The sequence below is a fragment of the Prionailurus bengalensis genome, chromosome C1 (assembly GCF_016509475.1).
Source record: "Prionailurus bengalensis isolate Pbe53 chromosome C1, Fcat_Pben_1.1_paternal_pri, whole genome shotgun sequence".
Taxonomy (NCBI): domain Eukaryota; kingdom Metazoa; phylum Chordata; class Mammalia; order Carnivora; family Felidae; genus Prionailurus; species Prionailurus bengalensis.
The window spans coordinates 161,386-184,902 of record NC_057345.1 but is presented as its reverse complement, the minus strand read 5'-3'; the positions used below and the strand labels follow the sequence as shown (position 1 = coordinate 184,902).

Sequence of the window (23,517 nt, the reverse complement as noted above, 5' to 3'; positions counted from 1 at the left end):
ACCAGGGGATTCACGCGGGAGTCCCGGGCTCGGAGGACGAGGGAGCCGGGCGGCAGGGGCCCGAGTGGCCCCCAGCCTGGCCAGCCGCCTCCGCCGCTCTGCGACAAGCGGATCAGTCCCGGCCCCCGCGTGTCCCAGAACCCGCAGACCTTTCCTGCCTTGCCTCCTTAAGGGGGGGGAGGGGGGATGTGCTCCCCTCATGGGGAGTGGGGGTTGGGGACTCGGAGCCAGAGGAGGAGACCCCTGAAGTGTCGAGGTGGAGGACGGGTTACTGGATCCACTGTGATAACCGCATCTTCCTCTAACCCCTCCTACCTAACGGGGCTTCCCTCGCCCCCCTCCACCTCTGCCACTCACACCGGACAGTCTCCGCACGTCCTAAGTGATGCTGACACCCCCTTCACCTCAGAGCCTTTGCTTCTGCTACAGCTGCCCCCTGTCTGCTTGTTTCTTGCCCCCACTGGCCAAACCACCTTTCATAAGCCTCTCGCGGGGGAGCACCACCCTAATTTATCTGGGCTCTCAACCTTGAGATTCCCTCGTTCGGAATTTTGGGGCCCTCTCCTGTTCAACTCCCCTCTGCCACCTTTTCAGGAGTGGTACACCAAGGCATGGAAACTTCTGCAGCTTCCAACCCCTGTTCCTAGATCCCTACGCACCAAGGTGGAGAGCAGGTCAGCTCTGGCTACCATGCTTCCTCTCCCACTCACCCAGGTCACCTCACCTGGCCACCTGCGGGTCCTGACCCTCAGCAGCAGTTACCCTGAGAGCCCCCTCCTTCTGGAAGCATCAGCTCCCAGACACTCTTGGTCTTCCCGGCCTCACCGGCCCACCTTCTCCTTAACCTCCTGGTGTGAGGTCCTCTTCTCCCCTCACTCGACGCCCAGAGCAGTCCACCTGCTCCCTTATGTGCTGGACTTCAGTTCAGCACCCCTCCCACCTGGTACTACATGGCTTCCTGGGCTCCATTCAGGTGGCTCTCAGCTCCTCAAGCCCGGCCCCTCCACATGCAGTCAGGGTGGTGCCCACCCAGGCGCCCTAGGGCCTCCATCAGTGTCCCCTGCCCAGCCCAGCCCAGGCCTATCCACTCTTCTCCCAAATCCCTCTCTTCTCTTTTTTAGAGAGAGTGCGAGAGCGAGAGCATGCGTGCATGTGTGGGGGAAGGGCAGCGGAAGAGAGAAAGAATTTCAAGCAGGCTCCGCGCTGTCAGGACAGAGCCCAATGTGGGACTCGATCCCACGACCCTGGGATCATGACCTGAGCTGGAATCAAGAGTCAGATGCTTGGGGACACCTGTGTGGCTCAGCTAGTTAAGCGTCCAACTCTTGGTTATGGCTCAGGTCATGATCTCACAGTTTGTGAGTTCGAGCCCCTCGGCGGGCTCCAGCAGGACAGTGTGGAGCCTGCTTGAGATTCTCTCTCTGTCTCCCTCTCTCTGCCCCTCCCCCCCCCCACTCTTTCTCTCTCTCAAAAAAAGTTAAGAAGAGTCAGATACTCAACCAACTGAGCTACCCAGGTGCCTCACCCCTCTGCTTTTTATTAGTACTTGGGACCCAGCACTCTCTCACACATCAGGAGGCCTTCTCATGAAGTCCGAGCAACGCCGGCTCAAACCCCCCCAAGATCTGTCCTGTCCATCTTCGCCTGTTCCTACCAGCTTGGCTGTTGGCCTCACGGTCCTGCATGTGTGGCCTCCAGCTATTTGGGCTGGCCCTGCACTTTCTCTTTCCACCTCAGGCCTTTACACCCTTGCTCCAGCAACTTGCTCATCCTCAGGCCGGGGTCTGAGCACCAGGCCTCCTGGAACTTTCACGGAGCCCCAGGCTAGTCCCGCCCTCCCTTCCTCCATCTCACCTGCCAATCCCTCCCTAGCACTGGGGGTTTAGGGCTTCCCTCCCCTCCATCCCCAGTACCTGACAGGTGACCGGGTGATGGGAACACAGCATCTACTCCATACACGTCTCCTGAACAAAACAGTGAAAGAATAATGGATGAAAATGTGAATGCCCAAGGGCTAATAGGTCACCCGGGTCCTGTGTGTATGGGTATTTTTTTTCTTACATTCATTGTGGGTTTTTTTCTATTAACGCAAAACAAAAAAAGAACATTTAGTTATCTTTAATAAAAGTCAGGAGTTCCAGAGGGAAAGCCACTCGACTCTCCCTTTTTCCCGTTCCTCATTAGAGGCTCTCAGCAGCTGGGGGTGCTGGTCGGTCACAGCTCCCCAGGACCAACATGGCTCAGGCTTCCTGCTTAGGGCTCACAGGAGGGCCAACGGCTGCCCTCCCTCCTGAGCCAGTGGAAACGGCAGCCTGCCCCACTCACCCACCCTGGCTGACCCCCAGGCCCCCCTCCTTTCCTCCCCACCTACGCTGCCCCTCCACCCCGTTGCCCCCTCTCCTCACGGTCCTCCTTCCCATCCTGTGCTCACAGACGCACGCACGTAGATGACATGTGCAAATACGCATACACACGCGCACACACGGGGGTTGCTGCCCGCAAGGTGTCACATCCAAGGCTGGCCTCCATGGCCCTACCCCCATCATAACCAGCACTCTGTGAAAACCAGCCCTGATCCCCAGTGCATGGCACCCCCCTTCATCCAGAGCCTCCTAAGAGAACTTGCAGCCTGTGCTATACCATACAGTTGAGTGAGAAGCCATGGGACAGAAGCCAGCCAGGTGGGTGATCACCGGGCCAGGCAGGGCTCGGGCACAGTGTCTAGTGTGGACAGATGCCAGCAATTCTTTTAAAGTGTTCAGACTTTAATTCACGGTGATTGACACAGACACAGACACAGACCGGAGTTAGTAACATGACACAGTCCCAGATGTGGGGGTGTTGGGGCTGCTACCCCCACGGAGGGGAGGGTGGGGGGGACAGGTAGGACGCGGCGTAACGTTGCGGTTTTTTCTGCTGCCTCTACACCCACCCCTTGGCCTCGGTCAGACACTCGGCTGACCCCTGGTCATTCTTGGACAACGACAACTACCCTCACACCAGGACCTGAGAGGGAGTTTGCCGTGTGGAGTCCTCAGCCGCCCTTGGGCCAGGACAGGAAGGACGACGGCCCTGTCACTCCACGTGTCAAATAAAATCAATGCATAAAGGTGGGAGGTCAGGCCCGAACATCCATCCTTGAGAGGGGGATGCCGGCTGCCCAAACAAGCAGGTAGCGGACATCAACCGCGTCACACAGCGGCCCTGCTCCCTCTCAGGACTCCTCATGGGACCTGGGGTATCAGGGAGGGGACACAGCTATGTCCAGGGTGGCTGGACGGACAGGCAGGCCAACTAAGGGCCAAGGTGCCCTGACCGGGCCTGGGCTTGGCCTCTGCTCTCCAGCACTCTGGGACTGGTGGACATAGCGGGAAGGAAGGGTACGATATATAGCCCCAACAGTAACATTGCTTCTAAGTCACAGTATTGGCACAGGAGGCCTGGGAGGGGCCAGTCTGCGCTCGAGGCTAGCCCCGGCCTACCGCACACGCCAAGGGCAGGAGCAGCTCAAGTGGGAACCGAGGAGGCCCCTGAGGGCTTGCGAGGAGGAAAGGCCCCCTCAAGCCCCGGCAGCGCCTTCCTGCTCTGGGGACACAGGCCCGGTGGACACACAGGGGAGGCACAGCACGAGGGGCCGGGACACAGTGGCCTGAGGTGGAGAGGAACGTCCTGAGACTAGCGCTGGAGTCAAGCCCTCCGTGCTGCCTGCACCACCTCCCCCTGCAAGTCCCTTGACGCAGAGTTTGCCTCTGTAGCTTGTCTGTCTGGATGGTAGGGAGGCCGGTCCAGCAGTCCCTCTGGCCAACACACAGGCAAGAAAACCATATCAAAAAAGCAATGAGTTTACAAAAATAGAAAATAATGACAGCAGGGTGGCTGGTGGGCTGTGGCGTATGTTTCACGGGGCGGCGCAGGCCCGAAGCCCCGACTTGGTGACGGCATCTTCCAGCAGGTGCAGTGGGCGCTGGCCCACCACTACATCCCGGAGGCAGCCCACAAAGCCTGTGCTGTAGGCTTTGGGCAGGGCCTGGCCCATGGGCGGCTTCTCCAGGCCACCTGCAAGAAGACAGAAGGAAGGCCACCCGACTGTGACACGGGGATGGGCAATCTGGGACGCTAGCCAGCGGACAGACCCACGGGTACTGAAAAGGACAGGTGAGCTACCTGAGGGCTGTCAGTGCCCTGGGGGGCCACGTGGCCAGGAGGCTGGAGCATTTCTCCAGGCCCCAAAACCGCCTAGGGCCTAAGACAAGAGGGGACAGGACCATCCCAGCCAGTGGGTCGGCTGTCCTGGATGGGTGACTCAGATGGCACTGAGTTGCCAGCCCCAAGGGATGAGGTCTTCCCTCAGATTCTGAGACCCCTGGGTACCCCTTCCCTGGCCTCCCCCAAAACACTCACCCAGCCATAGGGCTCCGTCTGTGTCTAGCTGTGTGGCACCCAGCGGGGAAGAGCCAGTCACAGGGGCCTCATTGCCCACCTGGAGGGATCCTTCCCTCTGTTCCCTGGGGGTGTGGTGGGGTGAGGCCCTCAGGTGGTTCCAGAGGGCACACCCTGCCACCCCTAGATCCTGAGCCCCCAAATCCCTCTCGCCAGAAGCCCTGCCCCGGGCCCGCTGCCATCACCCCTGGGGGCCAGAATGGGTGGCACTGATCCCCAGGAGTGCACCCTGTGGCTGGCGCAGGGGAGCCTCCTGTGGGTTAAACTTTGCTAAAGGGATGGCCAGGCTCAGGCTGTATGGACAGGTCTCCAAACAGCGTCTGGGAAGAGCAGGGACTCTCTTTTCAGATCAGGGGTTCCCTGGCCATAACTGCCTCTCCCGTGTGTTCCGGTCCCTCCCCCCATCACTGGCAGTGACCTCGGGTGAGTTAGCCCTGCCCCCACCTCAAGCCTGTGCCCTGGCTACAAGCGACTGGGCGCGCCCTGGCTGGGCAAGTCCAGGCAGTGCCCGCCACTATTCCTGGCGCGCCCCGGGCTTCTCACTGACCTGTGTGCCCTCACCCGCAACCAGCGGTTGGTGTTGACCGGCACGGTGGAACGCAGCACCACGGGCTGGGAGCCCAAGTCGTAGGTCAGCTGCAGGCGCCCATCCACGATGGCCAGAGCGACGTAGTCAGCCCGCTCTGTGGCCTTCCCGCTCCACAGCACCAGCCCCTGTGTGGCCTCTGTGCGCAGGCTCAGCTCAAAGTGGTTGCTGCGCACGGCCTTCTCACTGCGGGGCAGAAGGCTGGTCAGCGCCTCCAGGAGGGCATCCTGGGATGGGATGGGAGAGGCGGGAGGGCAAGGGCCATGACAGCAGCTGTGATGAGACCGGGGAGACCGGACGGGCAGGCAGGCGGACAACCACACGGAACCGACAGGCCGAGAGACGGACGGTAGGGGAGGGGGCCGGACAGGCAGACACACAAACAAGAGGAGCAAGGTGGACAGACAGCGGGGGTTGGGATGTCACTGCTCACCTGGGGAGGGCCCCGGAATCCGGAGCTTCAGGACTTAGAAGCCGGAAGAGAGGGGAAGCAGGTGAGCAAGGGACAGACAGGCTGTAGCGCAGGGTCGGGGCGGGGGGGGGTTTGTGGGGCGACCTGGAAGCCCCGCCCCATGTCCCCTTCCCAGCAGTGGAGAGTGAGAGAGCCAGCACGCACGGAAGATACACGGGACCCCAGGGAATCGGCTCTCCCACCACAGAGCCGGGGCAGTGACATGTGGGTACACGTGGGGCTGGCGGGGATGACCCAGGCCAAAGATGGACAGGTGAGGCACGGGGTGGCGTGGAATGAAGACCGAGGGCTCACCCGCCTGGGAGAGTCCTTTGTCCAAACACGTGACATACACACGCCGCACACGGACCCGTGTGCATCCACATACTCAGACACACAGGTACTCGGATGCGCACACACACGTGCACACTCTGCTGGGGCCCTCTGTCAAGGGCAGTGGCTGCTGGGGTGGACGTGGTGACTGGGCTTCAGCACAGGTCCTGGGAATGGGGATCTTCCCACTGCCAAGCTAGGGAACTAACCCTTCCATGGCACGAACGGCAGCCCAACCCCACTCTTCTCCACCAGGGTGGAAAGTTTCGCCCTTGCCCTCAGTGGGGGTGGGGCAAGGGGCATGCTGCCAATGGATGAGGAACTGAGAATGGGTGAGAGTGAAGGCGGGGATGGGGGCCAAGGTGCTACTTACGCTGGGATCTCATTGGTCAGCTCGCTTGGAAACAAAGAGACAGAGGTGGTGAGAAAGGAGGGTGGAGGAAGGTGGTGGGTGGCCAAGTCGATAGGGGGGAGGTGGGGGGGGGGGGCGCTGGGCCTTCCCCTCTTGGCCACAAAGCTGAGGGTGGCTGTGGAGGGTCTGGGCATCTTACCCGGCACAGCACGCACAGATAGGACCTGACACACAACAGAGGGCAGAGGAGGTGCCCGGCTCCCGGGCGGCACGTTACCTCTCGGTCACGGCATTGAGATATTCGACGTAGGTTTGTCCGTCGAAGGCTAGGGCGTCCAGGTCCCCTGCCGACTTCTCAATCAGCCCTGAGAGATAGTCGGGGTGAGGGTCACCTCGGGCGGGGCTCCACCCCACCCAGCCTCAGCTAAGCGCCAAGCAGCGCTCACCCTTCTCGCAGTGAAGCCCCGAGAAGCCCCCGGGACACAGGCACTCATAGGAGGCCTCCCGAGGGAGGCAGGAGGCCCCATTGAGGCAGGGGTGGCCTGAGGCCTGGGTACAAGGGTGGTGTGTGAAAGACGAGACGTCCACTGCCCGCAGCACGTGCTCCTGGGTCAGCAGCTGGTGGCCTTTCAGGGAGACCTAGGGAGATAAGAGGTGGAGAACCTCTGTCCTGCCGGGTGGCCTCCCTACCATGGCAGCCCCTGCCCCGGGACAGAGGCAACTCTGGGACGGGTGGGCCCTTCCTCACGACGCCACCACCTCTGCCCCTGCCCCACGCACCAGCTGGATGACGCCGTCAAAGCCGGAGGACACTGCAGCTGCCCGGGCCAGCTTGCTGAAATCAGGAGCCCCTCCGACATAGAGCGGCTCCTTCAGGTTGAGGACTGTGTGTGGCACCTGAGGGGAGGTGCTGGGTGAGGGAGCTCACTGGGCAGGGACAGGGACGCTAAGCCCCAGATCAGCAGCCCCGCTGGCCCGCAATGATCCACCCCCCCTCGCCCGCCAGCCCACCTAGGAGGCAGTTAATCACACAAACACGGCCGATGTGCGGACTTAGTGGGGGTAGGGGCTACTCTAGAAGGTGAATGAGCAGGATGAGAGCAGAGACCAGTACCTTGCGGGACTTCTGGTGTCCGAAGAGCAGGGTGGGGGTTGCAGAGCAAGGGCCAGAGAGCAGTGAGGGCAGAAAGAAGACAGACAGACAGACAGACAGACAGAGGCACAGGACAGACGGGGGAGAAAACAGTTCAGTGAGAGCCAGCTGTGGGGTGGGGGCTGCCATGCCTCCCAGGAGGAGGAGGAAGAAGGAGGCAGGGGTGTTGGTGGTGGGAGGTCCATGGCCCCGGGGACACTCACCGGGGACTCCCCCAGCACTCGGGGCCCGTCACTGACACGCATGGCGCCCTTGCGGCCACTGCGCTCCAGTGAGACCCTGGTCCAGGTGTCCAGGGCCACTGGCTCCTTGCTCCTGGTGAGGAGGGGGTACCGTGAGCGGGCTCTGGGCCCTGCCAGCCTGCCCACTCAGGAGCCTGAGTGACACTGCCGAGTGTCCCCAGTCTCACCCCCACGCCCACCCAAGAGGATGCACCTGATGACCGCTGCCCCCTTGCCCAGGTCATAGCGGAACTCCAGGAATCGATCATGCAACGCCAGTGACACAAAGTCCCCCTTGCCATCTGTCTTCTGCCCGTTGTAGAGGAGCAAGCCACTGGGGCCACGGGCCAGGAACACCACCTCCAGCGCCATCTTCTCCCTGGGGTCACGCGGGGTCAGGTGGGGGCGTCTCAATGGCTGGACGGGGTGGGCGGGACGCTTCCCCCTCGTCCACCCCTTCTGTCCCTACTGACCCTAGATCTCGCGCAAACGTATGGAGGCCTTCCAGCTCCAGGTAGGAGAAGCCGCTGAAGTCAGCCAGGAAGGGCCGGGGATAATCCTGCTTGGAGACTGTGCAAGACAAGAGAGCAGTCACACAGGGGGCTGGGCCCTGACCCCCGCGGTTCCCTGGAACCCCACTCATCTATGCGCCCCAGGCCTAACTCAAGCCCTAGCACTAGCCTGACCTCCGATCCTAACCCCAAACCGAACCCACACCCTAATGCTCAATCCAAAACCCCTCCTCCCCACCCTCCTCCCAGCCCTGACAGCGCAGTGCTCCCACCTGTCTGACAGAGGGCGCCCCCTCGTCCCTGGGGGCATTCGCACTTGGCCTCGCCCTCAGGCAGCACACGGCAAGGGGCTGCCCCGTGGCAAGGGTTCGGCTCACAGGGGTTCTCGCCATCACTACAGGTTGCACCTGGAAGGAGACAGGAAGGGGTCCCAGGAGACTTGAACCCTTGCCCACAGACACACAGCTGTGCCCCCTGCCCCAGCACCTGGCCCAGGCTCCACCCTCACCACAGCGGCCGGGTGGGCACTGACAGGGGAACACACCAGCCTGCAGTGCCTGGCACGGGGCCCTAGGAGGCAGGGGTGGTCCCTGCACTCACCCACACCAGAGCTTCGGGTTACCGTCCCCTGCCAGCTGCTGAGCTCCAACCGCTGATTGTTGATGTCTAGCAGGCGGATGCAGCCCTTGAGGCCAACACTGACGGAGGTCCTTTCGAGCACCCTGCCGCCAAGATGAGGGTCAGGCGTCAGAGGCCAGAGACCAAAGGCATCCTCCCTCACAGCCCCCTGTGACACTGCCCCCCGCCCCCCAGTCAGCCAGGATCCCCAGCCCCAGCCCCTCTGATATTCACAAGATGGCTAGTCCCACAAAGAGGACAGAACCAAGAAGTGGGTTGAGGGTCAAGGCTCAAGGTGGAAGGTCAGGGCCAGCCTAGCCCCTCCTTGGTGGTAACACAGCAGCCAGCAGGACCATTCCTGGTCCTCAGGGATGCCACCCCAGGGGTGACAGAATCAGGATCAGGATCAGGATCAAATCAGGGTCATTGCCATCATCCACGCTCACCCTTCCACCCACAAGAGTCAAGGGTCAGGACCAAGGTCAGGGCTCCAGGATCAGGGGCACCCCACCCTCCTTGATGCTCACACGGAAGCCTGGTCCGCTGGGACGCCGCCCACAAAGAGGTCTGTGTCCAGGTTGAGACCATCTGTACCACTGGGGCTGTGGCCCACAACAGGGGTCTCACCATCCACTGAGAGGGTACCCCGGCGCCAGTGCCGAGACAGCTCCAAGCGATGCCAGCGGCCAGGCTCTACAGGCACTGAGCTGGTCAGTACCGCGGGCCCCGAACCTGTGTCGAACCTGGGGGATGGGAGCAGGCGGTCAGCACAGCGAAAAGGAGTCAGGTCCACTGCTCAACCTCAGCCTCCCACCCTAACCCTGAGCCGCCTCACCTCCGTTCCTGACCACCCCCGCCTCAGTATGCCCTGGCCCTGATCCCACCCCGGCCTAGGCAGCCCTGCGTGCTCACCTGAGCTGCACGCGGCCCCCCAGCAACGTCAGCGACAGGAAGTCCTTGCCCCGGGCGTTGCCATTGTAGAGCAGCAGCCCCTGTGGCTCCCACGTCCGGAACTCGAGCGCCAGGCGCAGTGTGTGGTAGGCACGGAGGGTGGGGAAGGCCAGGAAGGAGTGGCCTCCGAAGGCTGGCAGTGAGGGCTGCAGTGCTGCAGGGGGACGGGGAGGGACCGGCTGCAGGGTGCAGGAGACCCTGGCCCCACCCCGCGCGTTCCTCCAACTGGAGATCCCCAGCCCTGTCCCCGGCTCAGGGGTGCCTAGCCCCCAACTCCTGACGGTGGCTTGGTGCAGCCCCGACCCTTGCCCCTTGCCTCTCTCCAGTGTGAATGACCCTTACCCTTCTCGCAGGTGTCTCCCCTCCTGCCCACTGGGCAGCTACAGGTGAAGCCTCCACCTGAGTCTTGGTCCCGGCAGGTCCCTCCGTGGAGGCAGGGCTGGGAGTCACAGGGCCTTGGTGGCTGCTGGGTGCCTGGGGGCAAGGGCCGGCGTCCAGGCACATGACGGGGGGCAGTGGTGGGGAGCTGGCGTGTCGTGGGCAGGGCTGTGGTCCTGCCAACAGGCCGGCTTGTGTGACTGGGGTAGAGGGCCCGCTGGGTCACAGCAGAAGGCAGGTGGGCCACAGTGGTGGCCCTGGCCGTGGCGGCGGCAGGTGTGGCTCCCGTGGTGGCTCCCGTGAAGAACGCAGGAAACCAGTCTGAGGGTTACGGAGACTGTCAGGATACCCAGAAGGCAGAGCACAGGGAGGGCCAGCAGGGACAAGGGTCCTCGGGGCCGCAGGGGATGACAGGACAGGCAAGCCACAGCACTTGGCCAGACTGGGCACTCACCAAAGTCCATGAAGCGCACGTGCTCCTGCAGTGGCCGCCTGACCCCCAGGGACCGGCGCCTAGAGGCCTGTATTTGCCGGAGCAGGGCCTGGCCCACGTCGGGCGCCCTAAAGGTCGTGGCTGAGAAGGAGGGGACACTGAGCACGGTGGAGCCCCACACGGCGCCCCTATTGTCTCTTGGGAGGGCCCAGGGTAGGGAACTCACCAGGATCAAAGTGCACGTCCACAATGGCTCGGACTGAGCTGCCAGGCCCCAGGTCCCGCAGGCGGACACTTCGGAAGTCCTTCTTAACGTCTGAGTTCCGGAAGAGGTCATCCAGCTGTGGGTGCGGAGCGGGTGAAGGCTCCGGGGAGCTGCCCAGGCCGGGTTGTCAGGCCCTCCCGCTGCAGCCCTTCTCTGGGTCTGTCCCGGGAGGGAAGTGCAGCCCTGCCCTGTGGGCCCCGTACGTACTGTGCTCTCGATACTCCTAGCGGTCTCCCCAAAAAGCTCTGACTTGGGGTCAGCCATCTCCGGTGTATAGAACAGCTCTTGCCCCTCGACTCCCTCAAGCTCCAGCACACCCTGGAACGCCTTGGTGGCTGTGGAGGAGGGGGCAGTGAGGCCCTGCCTGGCCTCTGAGCTGGCCATGGGCACAGGCCCCAGCCGCAAGCCACACGGGGTGCAGGGCAGGTGGTGGTTAGTCAGATGATCATGAGGTTAGTGGGGACCCGGGGCAGGGCTGGCAGCAGTTACCAGGCAGACTTCTTGGAGCAGTGCCCGAGGCCGGCTTGCAATAGGAAAGAAGTTAGCCACGGGGTCCTAGGCACCCACACGTGCGTGAGGGCCGAGGCCACACGTGTGCATGCCTACACCGAAGCCCCGAGACCACGCACGTGTGTGTGCCAAGACCAGAAGACTGTAAACCCTGAGGGCCCACCTGCTGGACAGGCCTCCTGTCTGCGGTGGGGGGAGACAGCATTCCTGGCTGTGTCCAGGCCACCATTCACGTTCCACCCCAGCCCCCGGCTACCCACTCACCAGGACAGTTGGAACCTTCTGTGTCCAGCGAGGGCGTCTTGCCATCCGAGCAGCAGCCCAAAGGCGAGTTGTAGCAAGAAGCCCTCTCCAGGGGTGGCCCAGGGGTCACAGCGCTGCCACCTTCAGGGGGCTCGAGTCCTGGGAAAGGACGGTCTAAGCCTAGCCCCAGGGGTGGCCCTCCTGGGCCCTGTCCCCCACATCCCTGGGCCCATGCTCACCCCCTGAGCCCGTCCCACTGGCTTCCAGGTCACCACTCAGTTCCTCATCGCCGCTCCCATCGGCACTGCCAGATTCGCCAAAGGCAGATGTGGCGAGACTGGGGGCTGTGGCAGGGGCCGTGGGGGGCATGGTCAGCACGGGCCTCGTGGTTGTCCTGGGGATGCGGGCAGTGGTCCAAGGTCCCGGTGAGGGTCGAGGAGTGGGCCGGCTGTGAGGGGTACTGCCGGGAGTCAGGGGGAGGGCGCTGGGTGGGGGCGGCAGCGCCCTGCTCACGTTGAGCCCCAAGGTGGCCACGGGTGCAGGAGATGTTGGGCGGGCACCAGAAGCAATAGCCTCTGCAAGAAAAAGAGAGTCTGAGTGGAGGGCTGGGTCAAGTGGTCAGCCCAGTGTCAGGCCTTCGCGGTCAGTTCTGGGGCGGTGGGTTGGGCCTCACCCTGGCACGGGCCAAGGCTCTGGATAGAGATGTCCAAGCCCTGGCGGCAGGCGATGGTCCTCAGCTGGCACTCGTTGCCGTAGGTGACTCCGTCCGACCCACAGACCTGGGGCACAGGGCAAGGATGCTGGGGGAAGGCCCCTCACCTCTCCTACCACCTTCCACATGCCCCACCCCTCACCTTGGTGGCACTGGCCTCTGGACAGGTGGGTGTTGGGCACACACAGTGTGCGGAGCCAGCTTCCTCCACGCAGGATGCCCCAAACTCGCAGCGCATCTCGGCACAGGTCTCGGGCGCCAAGGAGTCTGGGGCAGACACGGGGGGGCCCTGCTGGCTGAGGAGGCCTGGCCCCTATGACGGCCCCACCCGCAGCAAAGGGAGCCAAGGTCAGTGCCAGGCATGGCCCTCACCTGTCTCACAGCCAGCAGGGCCCAGGGTGTGGCCGTCCGGACACTGCCCGCACTTGGGTCCCGCCACCCCAGGCTTACATGAGCACAGCCCTGCCATCTGCTCACAGTCGTCCCGCACAGCACCCCGGGGGTCACAGCTGCAGGCTGGGGGGCAGGGGGAAGAACCTGAGGTCCACGCCTGGTTTCCCCACTGGCTCCAGAGCCCAGCCCAGCTCCTGCCTGGTGCGGATCAGGCCAGGGTCTGAGCAGGTGAGACGAGGAACACAGTGACAAGGTGGACAGGTGGGAGTGCCCACCTGGGAACTGACCGTCGCCCCTGTCACTCACGAGTGCAGCCGCTCCGGCCATCGGTGACAATGCCACGGAAGTTCCAGAAGCCAGGCTCACAGCGATCACACTTGAGGCCCCCGACCCCTGGGCGGCAGGAGCACTGGCCTGTGGCTGGGTCACAGGTGCCACTGTAGGAGCCATGTGGGTTGCAGTGGCAGGAGCCTGCAAGGCCAGGGCAGGATAAGGTCACTGCAGCTACATGGCTCCACCCGGCTGGGGGTCAGTGTTGGGGTCAAATACTCACTGGGGCAGCCAGCCAGGCCCACACCGCGGGCAGCAGTGATGTTGTCCTGGCAGCAGCCGTAGGGGGTCTGGGTGCAGTGCGGGGGAACTGCAGGTGGCAGCGGGGCCAGGGTGGGGCCTGCAGGAAGGGGGCAGAGGGTTCAGATGTCACGCATTGCCTGATGCCCGCTTTGGGCCTGGCCACTCCGCCTCAACCTCCCCTGATGCCAACTCCCACCAGGACCTGGGTACCTGGGGCTCGGACCACACCACTTATAAAACATGTCTGGACGCATGGGACCAAGAGCATGCAGAACACCCAAGGTCACGTATGTACACACACAACCGGAACCAAACACGCTTAGGGTAGCACGTTTTCACAGACTGGCATACACACATACAAACACACGCACGTGTGCACATTTGCCAACGTTCCTCCCAAACCACGCGCGTTCAAACACCCCGCAGACATGCATGTGCACACACGTGCAGGAGTCCACGCGCATACACCCACGAGCACTCGTGCACACGTAGAAGTACATAAACGTGACGTATCTACTGGATCACCGTCAGTCTTCCCCCAAAACAAAGTGTCCAGAGCGTGGGCCTCCCTAACACGCGGCCTCCCTGCACCAAAGCCCAGTCTGGCGCACAGTGGGTGCTCAGTGCACCAGCTGACTGATAGGCACCCTACGGCCACGTCTGCAACTACACAAACACGAATACTCGCCAACACCGCACATTTAAAACACTTACGTGCGCGCACGCCCCACACGGCACACGTGCAGCGCTCACGGGGACGTGCCTACCCACATGCCTCACACGTGTGTGCACACACACCAAAGCACATTCACACACAGGGAACAGGCCACACACACCCAGACGGAGCCCGTGTGCCCACTCACCACGGCAGGTTCCCTGAGCCGCGACGTACAGTTCCCGCTGCAGCTCACACCGGGCCTTCTTCAGCTCGCACTCGGTGCCGTAGGTGACCCCGTTGGAGCCACACACCTGGAAGGGCGGGGTCAGCGTGGGGGGCCACAGCCACTTCCCCGCGGCCCGCCCGGAGCCGGGGGAGGCTGGGGGGCGGGGGTTGCTCACCGGGCTCCTCGGGACGCTCTGGCAGCTGAAGTCACAGACGCAGGGCCCGTCTTCCGAGTCCTCGTCCCAGACGCCGCCATGCTGCCGGCACAGCTCCTGCTCACACTCGCCATCCTCTCCAGAGCCAGAGCCTCCAGAGCCGCACTCGGCTGCGGGGAGGGGGCCGGGTCACCCGTGGGGTCCTGTTTGAGGCGGGTGCACGGCAGCCCCTGCCGGTCATCCCCGAGCCTACCCTGCTCACAGGGCCCCGCCCGGGCCTCCTCGATCCGCGTCTGCTGCTGGCAGGCAGCCTCTCGGAGCTCACAGGCGCTGGGGTAGGTGACACCGTCACTGCCACACACGGGGCCGGGTGGGGGGCGCTCACACCGGGGACACACACACCGTCCAGCCAAGCACACCGCGCCAAAGGCACACACCGTGTCTCCGCAGGTCTCTGTGGAGGGCGGAGCCAGGCAGAGGTCAGTGGACCCCAGCCGAGGGGGAGACCCAGGACCACAGCCTGCCGGCCCCCACGGCCCCACTCACGGCAGCGTCCAGCCGAGACCACACGCAGGCTGATCTGATGTGTGCAGGCGTGGACGTGTAGCTCACACTCGCTGGCATACGTGTGCCCATCAGAGCCGCACACAGGCTGGGCCAGGGCCACGCACTCGGAGGGGCACACGCAGCGCCCGGTCTCAGCCTCACACAGAGCTCCGAAGCGGCACTGCCCACAGCGGTCTAGGGAAGGGGCTCCGTCACCACGGCGACCAGGACCCACAACCCACTAGCAAGACCCTCTTGCCCGCCACTGACCACAGGGTCCTCTGCGAGCCACCCGGATCTCCCGTCCAAGGGTGCAGGCCGTGGCTTCCAGCTCACACGTGCTGCCGTACGTGACGCCATCACTGCCACACACAGGATCGTAGATGCCCGAACACGCCTGCTGGCACACACACTCAGCTTCCCCGTTCTTCACAGCACACGCTGCCCCAAACGGGCACTGCACCCCAAGGCACGGGGACAGGGGCTGGTCTGGGGAGGACACAGGCACCCAGTGAGCTCCACCTGTTCCCCCGGGCTTATGCAAAAAGCCCCCAGCTCCACGCAGCAGACCCTCTCCCAGGGTGGGGACAGCAGAGGGGAGGTGGACTGGGAGAAGGGCCAAAATGCTCAGGACACAGCAGAGAAAGGGACAGACACACGACAGACGCGGACAGGGACACAGACCCAAACAGCCTCGGCCCCCTGCGTGAGTGGAGGGAGGGGCCGCCCCCAAGACGCAGGAACTTCCTGACTGCCCCCCACTGCCGTGGGTTGAGGGAAGGCCAGGCTTACGCAGCCATCCGGGTCACTGACCCCTGGCCACCAGCAGCCCTGGGACACCCACACAGGTAGGGGGGCTCTCTCCCCACGGGGGGGAGGAGTCTGCAGCCCACAGTCACACCCAGGGCCACAAGGGGGAGGAGGTGTCTGTCCACTTGCTCTGAGGACCACAAGGCCAGGCAGCAGCGAGCCACCCCCCCTCCCTGCTGTGCCGGGGGCAGACCTCGGGCTGTGGGCTCCTGGAGGCAGGCGCGGTACCTCATCCTGCCAGGTCAGGCTGGAAGACACAAGAGGCGGAGCCAAGAGGGAAGGAAGGACAGAGGAGAGAAGACAGACGCAGAGAGAGAGAGAGAGAGAGAGCGGAAAGACGGACAGACCGACTGACGGACACGGGGTGGGGGTTGGCAGAGCCACAGCAGTATATGCTGTCTCCACCCTCCACGGCCCGCCCCCACGCAGCCTGAGCCTGACTGAGACTTTGCCCGCACGGGGCCCAGGGGACTGGAGGGCGGAACGGCCCCACGCAGGCACCAGGGAGCCGGGCACCCGGCTCCGCCCACTCCCCGCTGGGTACTCCCGGCACCCTCCGAACAGAAGCCACCGCCCCAGAGCCTATCGACAGACAGCAGCCCGGCCAGGCCTCCCCCGTCACCGGCTCTCGCCCAGGACCCCAGCAGGAGTGTGACTCAGGATGTGGATGGTGTGTGATGACAGCCGGCAGGGACCCATGCAGGACCAGCCCGCTTGCAGCGTGGGCCCCACCCACCGGTGCTCACCACACGGGCCCTGGTGCTTGGCAGGGATGGCGCGCTGCTGTTGACACTCGGCCTGCTGGCGCCAGCAGTCACTGTCGTAGGTGTGCCCGTCGTGGGCGCACACAGGTCTGTAGGCCCCGTCGCAGATGACGCGGTCACAGGAGCAGCGGGGGCGACCCCGGCGGATCAGGCACACGGCGTTGAACCTGCACACATCTGGGCACTGGTCTGGGAGGGCAGAGCAAGGGGATCAGACCGGCCAGAGTGCCGCCTTGGGACTCGTACAGGAGGTGGTGAGTGGGCACCAGGGAGGAGCGCAGGAGAGTGTGGGGGCCGGCAGGGATGTAGGTCACACAGAGCGGCAAGGCTGGGCCCGCCCGCGGCCACCCACCTTGAGGCTGGCACTGGCCGGAGCGCACTTTCTGGAGGAGGAGGCCACGGGCAGCTCCCGTGCGGCCCATCGTACAGTCGTTGTCGTAGGTGACCCCGTCGTCCCCGCACACGGGTGCCTGCCGAGGAGGGCAGCTCTCTGGCCGCAGCAGCATCTCAGGGCGCCGCGTGCGTGGGTTCACACGGCAGATACGACTTAGGTCACTGCGGGCGCTCTGACAGGGGTCTAGAGGGCAGGAGGGCAGAGGTCAGGGTGCTGTGCCGTGCACGCACACGCAGAAGTCATGCTACGCGCCCAGGGGCAGGGCTCACCACAAGGGCCGTCGAACTTCTTGAAGATGTTCTCTTGGCGCGCGCACGCGTGGCGCAGGAGCTGGCACTCGCTGGGGTAGTCGGCCCCGTCGCTGCCACACACGGGGCCGTCAGGGGGCCCCCGGCAGGTGGCCGGGCACAGGCACGTGGCCGTCTGCCCGTCTGCTGAGCGCACACAGGTGCTGCCGAAGCTGCACGTCACATTGGAGCAGGGGTCCCGGGAGCCTGTGTGTGTGTGGGGGGGGGGGGGTCACAAAGCCGTCCCCTCTCCCCTTGGGGCAGCACCCAGAGCCCGCACTCACCGCAGGGCCCGCGGCTGAGGAGGCGGATGCGCCGCTGCTGGCTGCACTGCGCCCGCTGGAGCTCACATTCGTTGCTGTAGGTGGAGGCGTCGGAGCCACACACAGGCGCCACCACAGCCGGACAGGCACTCCTCTTGCACACACAGGAGGCTCTGCCGGAACCTTCCGCGCTGGGCTCACACACGGCGCCAAAGCCACACAACATTCCTCGGCATGCTGGGCGTAGGACGGGAGAAGGGAAGGTTGGGGCCCGGCCTCTGCCGGCCCCCCGGGCCCCGGTGCACACTTCCAACGTCCACGCATCCGCAGAGACCTCACGATGCACTCAGTGTGTTCGTTCGTTGGCCCCACGGACACGTCCACACACGTCCGCGCTGGCACGCGCAGAGACGTACGTATGTGTGTCCATCGCGGCCGTGCACACTCACATCCGTGCACGCTGACAGGACCTGTTCCCTCCCCCTCTCCAGCCCCACCCACCACAGTCCCCCTCCCACCCCGCCCCCCCAGCCCCAGGGCCTTTCCTCATGGTAGAACCTTCTCTGCCCCCCTCCCCCAAACCCCACCGCTGTGGAGGGGGGCATCCCCCAGATCTCACACCAGCACCAGGGAATCAAGTCCGCCTGTTCCTGACCCACCTCCGTGGGGACCCTACACACAGAGCCACACACCTACAACCCCCAGGACGACATCACAGGGAACAGGCTCCAGGTTTGCTCAGGAACCCACCCTGCCTCCACGTCAGAATCAAAGCCCCTCATCTGACCCATGACCCACTCCTCAGAGCCCCGGTCCTGGCCCCTTCCTGGGGGCAGCTGCTCCAGGGTCCCAAAGTAGCCCAACCCCTGCCACCTCTGGCCTGAGGTCACCTGGTTTTAAGGCAGGTGTGGGGGAAGTATCCGGGGTCAGGCCACACATTCCACCTTCTGGCTCTGGGCCCCTCCTTGGCCAGGAACCTGGGGCCCCGACCCCAGGCCTTCGCCTCAGGTTTCCTTTCTCCCCACATCTTTTCCACGTAAGCTCTGCCTCTCGGGCTTTTCTCGGCCCACCCTGCGAACCTTCCACACCTCTCTGGGTCCCTCAGCTATGGCGTTCTCAATAGGCCCTTCTCCAGGGTTCCTGGCCCTCCCAGCCTCCCGGCCTCCCCAGCTGAAAGCTGACGGGGTCTCTCTCTGAGGTCCCTCGGGCGCTCACACACCTCCCTCTCCCCCGTCTGTCCTCTGCGGCCTCCATCTCAGTAAATGTCCTCACCCTCCTCCCCAGTCCTGCTGCCCACCCCCCAATACTCTCCACCGTGACCTCCTCTGGGAGGCTGAGCACAGGGGCTCTGCAGATCTGTCACCCTCCTCTTTAAACACTTCAGTTCCTAAGCCTGTAGTTAAAAACTATTGTTGTGTGCCCAGCACACACCCTGTGGCTGAACCTCTACTCTCTACAGCAGCCCCAGGAAGTATGGCTCCTGACCCCGCCGGTGAGGGACCACAGTCCCTTGGACTGGAGGAATGAAGGCTCTCGGACATTTAAAACCAGAGCCGTCAGAGACAGGTCCTCCTGAGAAGACCCAGGTAGGCTGACTGCTTAGGACCCCCACCAGGACCCCCACCAGGACTGCACGCCCACACGAGTGCAGGCCCGATATAGGCTGCAGCTGTTTAGACGTGATGAATGTTTAATCGGTTCCAATTATCATTAATAAGTTATGGTGCAGAGGGTGGGGTGGCTCCCCCATCACCTCCCAGCAGGCTCAGGAAGTGGGGCAGGAGGGGGAAGCACCTCCATTCCGGGGAGGGCAGGGCCCCAAAGGGAGCTGCAGCCGGCTGTTGCCACAGCAACAGCCCACCCCAGGCTCCTCCGGGTCTGACTGGGCATCCCTACCCCACCCCACACAGGCTGAGTGAACCGAGGCCTGAGGCAAGGGCGGGGCCGGTAGGGACACCCCAGCTTGGAGTCCCTGCAGCCACCTGGACTCCCCTCCCACTGACACTCCTGTCTTCCTCCTCCCCACCTCACCTGAGCCCCTGCTCCTGCAGAGCCCAGAGCCAGGCTGCCTCCAACTCTGGCCTCACCCGCCCGGCGACTGTGGGCAAGTTATCACCTTGCCATGCGTCAGTATCTCCTTCTGTGAGTGGGGACAGTGGGACCTGCCTCCCAGGGTTACCGTGGGGCCAATATCTGCAGCGGCTTGGAGGGCGCCCAGCACGTAGCTCTTCGCGGACCGTAACAAGAACTGTCGTTACATCAGCACCCCGCTCTGTCCCGCCTCAAACCAAACTCAAATCCCATCTACCCACAAGCCCTCTTTACTCTCTGTCTCCCTCCAACTCCATCTACTCTCCCCTAGCACGTTCCTCTCATCTGCCTTGCCCGAGGCCCTCGGGACCCCCCGGGCAGAATCCACGGGCACTTGCTGATATCCAGCGGCCCGTTTTGTTTGGCTTCAACTGGACCTACCGACCAAGGTCTCTTCCAGAGTACTGGACCCTGTGGCAAAGACTTGGTCGTCACCTCGTTACACCTCTGGTTCCTGGGCTGCCTGCCGTGTGTCTGTGCCCTTGGTTTGAGACCTCTCTCCGTCTGATCACCCTCGGTCCAGCCAGACCGCTCCAAGGCTCCCACCCCTTGGACAAAGACCTCTACGCCTGGATGACCAGCACGTTCCTTGCCCACCAAGACCTGCACCCTCCCTCCACAGCCCAGGGTTCTGCTTTGTCCCCCCAAGATAGCTACTAGTGGGTGATGGTGGTGTTGACAATGGCAGCTAACCTGTGATAAGCAAGGCTGGGGCACTGGGTCAGGTGGAGGGAGAGTGATGGGCTGCAAGGTGAGGGGGCTGGGGGCAGAGACCAGAGACGTCTCGGGGACAGGGTCCTTGGAACCAGCTGTTGGACTGAAGGTGGCTGAGGGCAGAGGAGAGGCCAGGGTGCCTCTGGGGGCCATCAAGCTCAGGCTCCCGCACTGACTCCCAAGTCACACAGGCGGGTCCGGCCCCAGCGCTCCCACCTGCCACCACCTTGTGGAGCCCACGCCGCTGTCAGAGTGGCGGTTCACCCGGGGCCATCTCCTGGCTGCAAAGTGGGGGTAGATCTCGCGGCTCCCAGCACAGTTACAGCCTTTGGTGATGTGACGTGGGCAGAGCAGAAGCCTGAGTTCACGGCGCTCACCCTGGCCAGGCTGAAATGGTTTCCCTCCCCGGACCCGTGCTCAGGCCGTCAGGCCAGGCGAGGGCTGCTCCCGCGCGTAGCCCTGATACAGCTCCACAACTGCCCGTCCCCACGTCTGCTCTCCACGCCCCCCGGGTCTAGGGAATCACAGAGGCTCAAGACAAGTTTCTTGATGGGACATAAAACACGCACAAGCACACACACGTGCACACGTGTTTGCTGGCAAGCTCATCACAACAGCCGTGCCCTGCATGTGGCAGGCACCACTCGAGCCACGCCTGTATTAGCCCTTAATCACCCCATAAACTGCCCCTCATAAAGGCAGGCAGGGCACCCATATACCCACGAGCCACGTGTCCTGCCGCATTCGCCCCAGGCTAGACTCCTACAGGAGCCTTTCCTCGGCCACTCAGCTTCCCCGCGCAGTCTTGCTCCCCGCACGCCCAAGGGCTCCCTCACGCGTGCCGTGCTGGAGGCGGCAGCGGCTTTTTATAACCGCCGGTTGGAGTATATTCAACTCCTCTCCTGGTCTCAGGTGGGGGATGGACTGGATACCCCAAGCCCTGCCCATGGCCACAAGTACGCAGTGTGTGTGCCTCGGAGGGATGATGACGGCCGTGGCACGTAGCTGTCCCCAAGGGGGCAGTAGGACCAGAGTGTGGGTGTGGGGGCCCACGCGTGCAGCTGCAGGGAAGACCAGGGTGTGTGTAAAGCAGAGCCGCAGCTCTCACGCTTTAGGAGAGGAGACTGGGGACACCGGGAGAGGGGAAGGTGCCTCCCGACCCAAGCCCCGCCTTTAAATCCAGACAGCTCCAGGACCCTGTCCCACAGCCCATCCCATGTACGGATACCCTCCTACGTGTGACTTCCGTGGACGTGGCCAGGCACCTGCCCAGCAGGGGGCCCAGTGCTGACAGCAAACCTGGTAGCTCTCCATGTCCCCACCCAAGGAGGGGACCCCAAGCCGCCCTCTCTCGTGGCATCAACAGCTTCCTCCCCTCCCCTTCCCGTATTAGCTAAATTACAGTGGCCTACAGACTAGCAGGCCTCTCAGGGAGGCCAGCCCATAAAGTGGGTCAGGAAGGCCAAGCCCAGGCTGTTCGGTCTCAGGGACAGGCCCTCCAATCCCTCCTCAGTCACTAGTCCTTCACACCCACCCCCTGCTCTGCACATGTTGTCTGACCCATCTTACAACCTGCAGGCCCCAGGACTCATTCCCAATTTTTGGCCAAGAAGTGCAAGGCCCACAGAAGTTGGGGACATGCTTGTGTGCGATGGTCCCCGGCCAGGACAGGGCCAGGCCCAAGGACTCCAGACCCGACACGCCCTCTGCCCGTCCACCACTGTGATATCCCAGGAAGGACCCAGGCTCCCTCATCCAGCCTCATCTGTTCCAGATACACCTGATACGTCTGGTGTGCACACCCTAAGAATGGCTCCTGATCCCCAAGAGTGCCACTGTCCCTCTAGACACAGTCTCCCAAGTGCAGCCTGTCACCATCGGAGGCCCCCCACTCACTCACCGTCCGGAGGCACTGGAGGTGCTGGTGTGAAATGGGTCCCAGGTTTGTCTGGAAGAAAACAAATGTCTGAGTTAGGCCTCACTGAGCGGGCTTTGCCATAGCTGTCCCTTTGCCCAGTCTGGAGGGGCCACCCCTGCACACCCACACCTGCCCTCTATGCCCGTGCCCACCCCCACCCCTGGCCCCATTCTGAGCCCTGAGGGTTGGCCAAAGCCTGTGGGCAGACAAAGGCAGAGGCCCTTGCTTTTCTCTGCCTCTTCAGCTGTGTGGCTGGACACCTGACAGGGGGCTCCAACAGCAGGGGTGTGGGCAGCCTCTTATTCCCATAGGGACCCAGCCCCAGGCCCTGCCAAAGCCCCCACTTCCAGTGCATTCAGCCGCTCCCTTCCTCCCCAGCTCCCAGAACGAGTTGTCTCTGCAGCTCAGGGTGAGGGTCAGCTCCCCATGAACGCAAGGACAAGCTTTGACAGGCCCAGGGGTCCAGAGAATGACTCATCCTGATCCTGATCCCCAAAAGATGCAGATGGCCCATCGGAGCCACCTCTCAGCTGGTCGCCTCTATTTGACCCTGCCTCTCCCCCAGTCTTTGGTGGCTGAGGCAGGGGAACTCAGCCAGCAGAAGGAGGGTCACACGAGCCGGCCCGGGGGGGAGGGGGGGGGGGGTGGCCATGCCCGCAGCCACGTACAGTTGTTGAGGAAAAGCAGCACGGCGAAGCCCAGCGTAGAGGTGGCCAGCAGGATCAGGCAGACGTTGCAGGGGATCATGAAATACCGCACCAGCAGGGAGACCCCGCGCTGCTGCCGCGGGTCCCTCTCCAGAGGTAGTGGAGGCATGGCCCTGGGCTCCTCAGCCCCCACTCTCAGGGTGAGCGGGTCGCTCAAGGGGCGCCCTTGGGCCTCTTCGGGGCAACTCCTCCCATGCTGGGTCCCCTGGGGCAGCGGACAGCAGCTCTGTTCTCAAAGTTCAACGCCGGTCACAGCCCAGGGAGCCAGGACCCCTCCGCAGCCTTTGAGGCTCATAATGGGAGATGTGCAAAATTCTCCCGGCGTAGCACCCCAAATGTGGGCTCAGAGGGAGGCGGAGGAGAAACTGAGGGCCCGCCAGCGGCCACCCCCTGTATCCACAGCCCGGTAGTCGTAGGTGCCCGCAGCTCTCCGGCGTGCTCAGTCTTCCCGGAGCCCCCGGGAGCCCCCGGTCCCGCCCGCCGGGCGACCCCGGAAGGGCCGGCCCGAGGGGTACTGGCGGCGAGCGGGCCCTCGCCCGGGGACCCCGTGGGGAGGCGCGGGCGGCCGGGCGCGGAGGGTCTCGGGTCCCCAGCAGAGGCGGGAGCGGCGCAGGCAGCGAGCGGGAGGCAGAGAATAAAGAGCGGGTGCGCGGAGGGCCGCGCCTCGGCTCCGTCGCCCTCGCCGGGGCTGGGGCGGTGAGTGAGGGGCGAGGGGCGCCGCGGAGGGAGGGCGGGGAGCAGAGACAAAGGAAGCCGCCTCCGGGGACCCCGGTGTCCGTGGGGAGTCGTGGCTCACGGCGCAGAGGACCGCGCGGAAGAGGACGGGAGGGCGGGCGGGGGCAGCAGCAGGGGCAGGCGGGG

The 23,517-nt window shown here is 63.9% G+C and overlaps 1 protein-coding gene across 8 annotated transcripts in view; it reads right to left on the bottom strand.

Moving 5' to 3' along the window:
- Positions 1-2,744: 2,744 nt before the first annotated feature.
- Positions 2,745-23,517, bottom strand: part of AGRN (agrin) — a 34,575-nt gene continuing 13,802 nt past the window's right edge. Inside the window, exons 1-38 of one of the 8 annotated variants that reach the window (XM_043573487.1) lie at positions 22,618-23,492; positions 21,932-21,979; positions 17,248-17,463; positions 16,946-17,170; positions 16,635-16,859; positions 16,265-16,471; positions 14,979-15,197; positions 14,709-14,903; positions 14,416-14,616; positions 14,184-14,332; positions 13,988-14,093; positions 13,105-13,221; positions 12,858-13,022; positions 12,531-12,674; positions 12,301-12,425; positions 12,120-12,225; positions 11,686-12,039; positions 11,468-11,605; positions 10,901-11,028; positions 10,655-10,769; positions 10,450-10,569; positions 9,960-10,316; positions 9,579-9,771; positions 9,194-9,409; positions 8,649-8,770; positions 8,321-8,455; positions 8,010-8,106; positions 7,751-7,915; positions 7,519-7,630; positions 7,277-7,288; positions 6,943-7,059; positions 6,609-6,801; positions 6,440-6,527; positions 6,184-6,207; positions 5,460-5,492; positions 4,988-5,212; positions 4,402-4,505; positions 2,745-4,056 (exon numbers count right to left, since the gene is read on the bottom strand). In XM_043573487.1, the coding sequence (XP_043429422.1) occupies positions 3,899-4,056; positions 4,402-4,505; positions 4,988-5,212; positions 5,460-5,492; positions 6,184-6,207; positions 6,440-6,527; positions 6,609-6,801; positions 6,943-7,059; positions 7,277-7,288; positions 7,519-7,630; positions 7,751-7,915; positions 8,010-8,106; positions 8,321-8,455; positions 8,649-8,770; positions 9,194-9,409; positions 9,579-9,771; positions 9,960-10,316; positions 10,450-10,569; positions 10,655-10,769; positions 10,901-11,028; positions 11,468-11,605; positions 11,686-12,039; positions 12,120-12,225; positions 12,301-12,425; positions 12,531-12,674; positions 12,858-13,022; positions 13,105-13,221; positions 13,988-14,093; positions 14,184-14,332; positions 14,416-14,616; positions 14,709-14,903; positions 14,979-15,197; positions 16,265-16,471; positions 16,635-16,859; positions 16,946-17,170; positions 17,248-17,463; positions 21,932-21,979; positions 22,618-22,765 (5,802 nt within the window). In that variant the 5' untranslated portion in view covers positions 22,766-23,492 and the 3' untranslated portion in view covers positions 2,745-3,898. Of the gene's footprint in view, positions 4,057-4,401; positions 4,506-4,987; positions 5,213-5,459; positions 5,493-6,183; positions 6,208-6,439; positions 6,528-6,608; positions 6,802-6,942; positions 7,060-7,276; positions 7,289-7,518; positions 7,631-7,750; positions 7,916-8,009; positions 8,107-8,320; positions 8,456-8,648; positions 8,771-9,193; positions 9,410-9,578; positions 9,772-9,959; positions 10,317-10,449; positions 10,570-10,654; positions 10,770-10,900; positions 11,029-11,467; positions 11,606-11,685; positions 12,040-12,119; positions 12,226-12,300; positions 12,426-12,530; positions 12,675-12,857; positions 13,023-13,104; positions 13,222-13,987; positions 14,094-14,183; positions 14,333-14,415; positions 14,617-14,708; positions 14,904-14,978; positions 15,198-16,264; positions 16,472-16,634; positions 16,860-16,945; positions 17,171-17,247; positions 17,464-21,931; positions 21,980-22,617; positions 23,493-23,517 lie in introns of those variants that run through there. The other 7 variants (XM_043573488.1, XM_043573482.1, XM_043573483.1 and 4 more) reach the window with 7 other exon arrangements.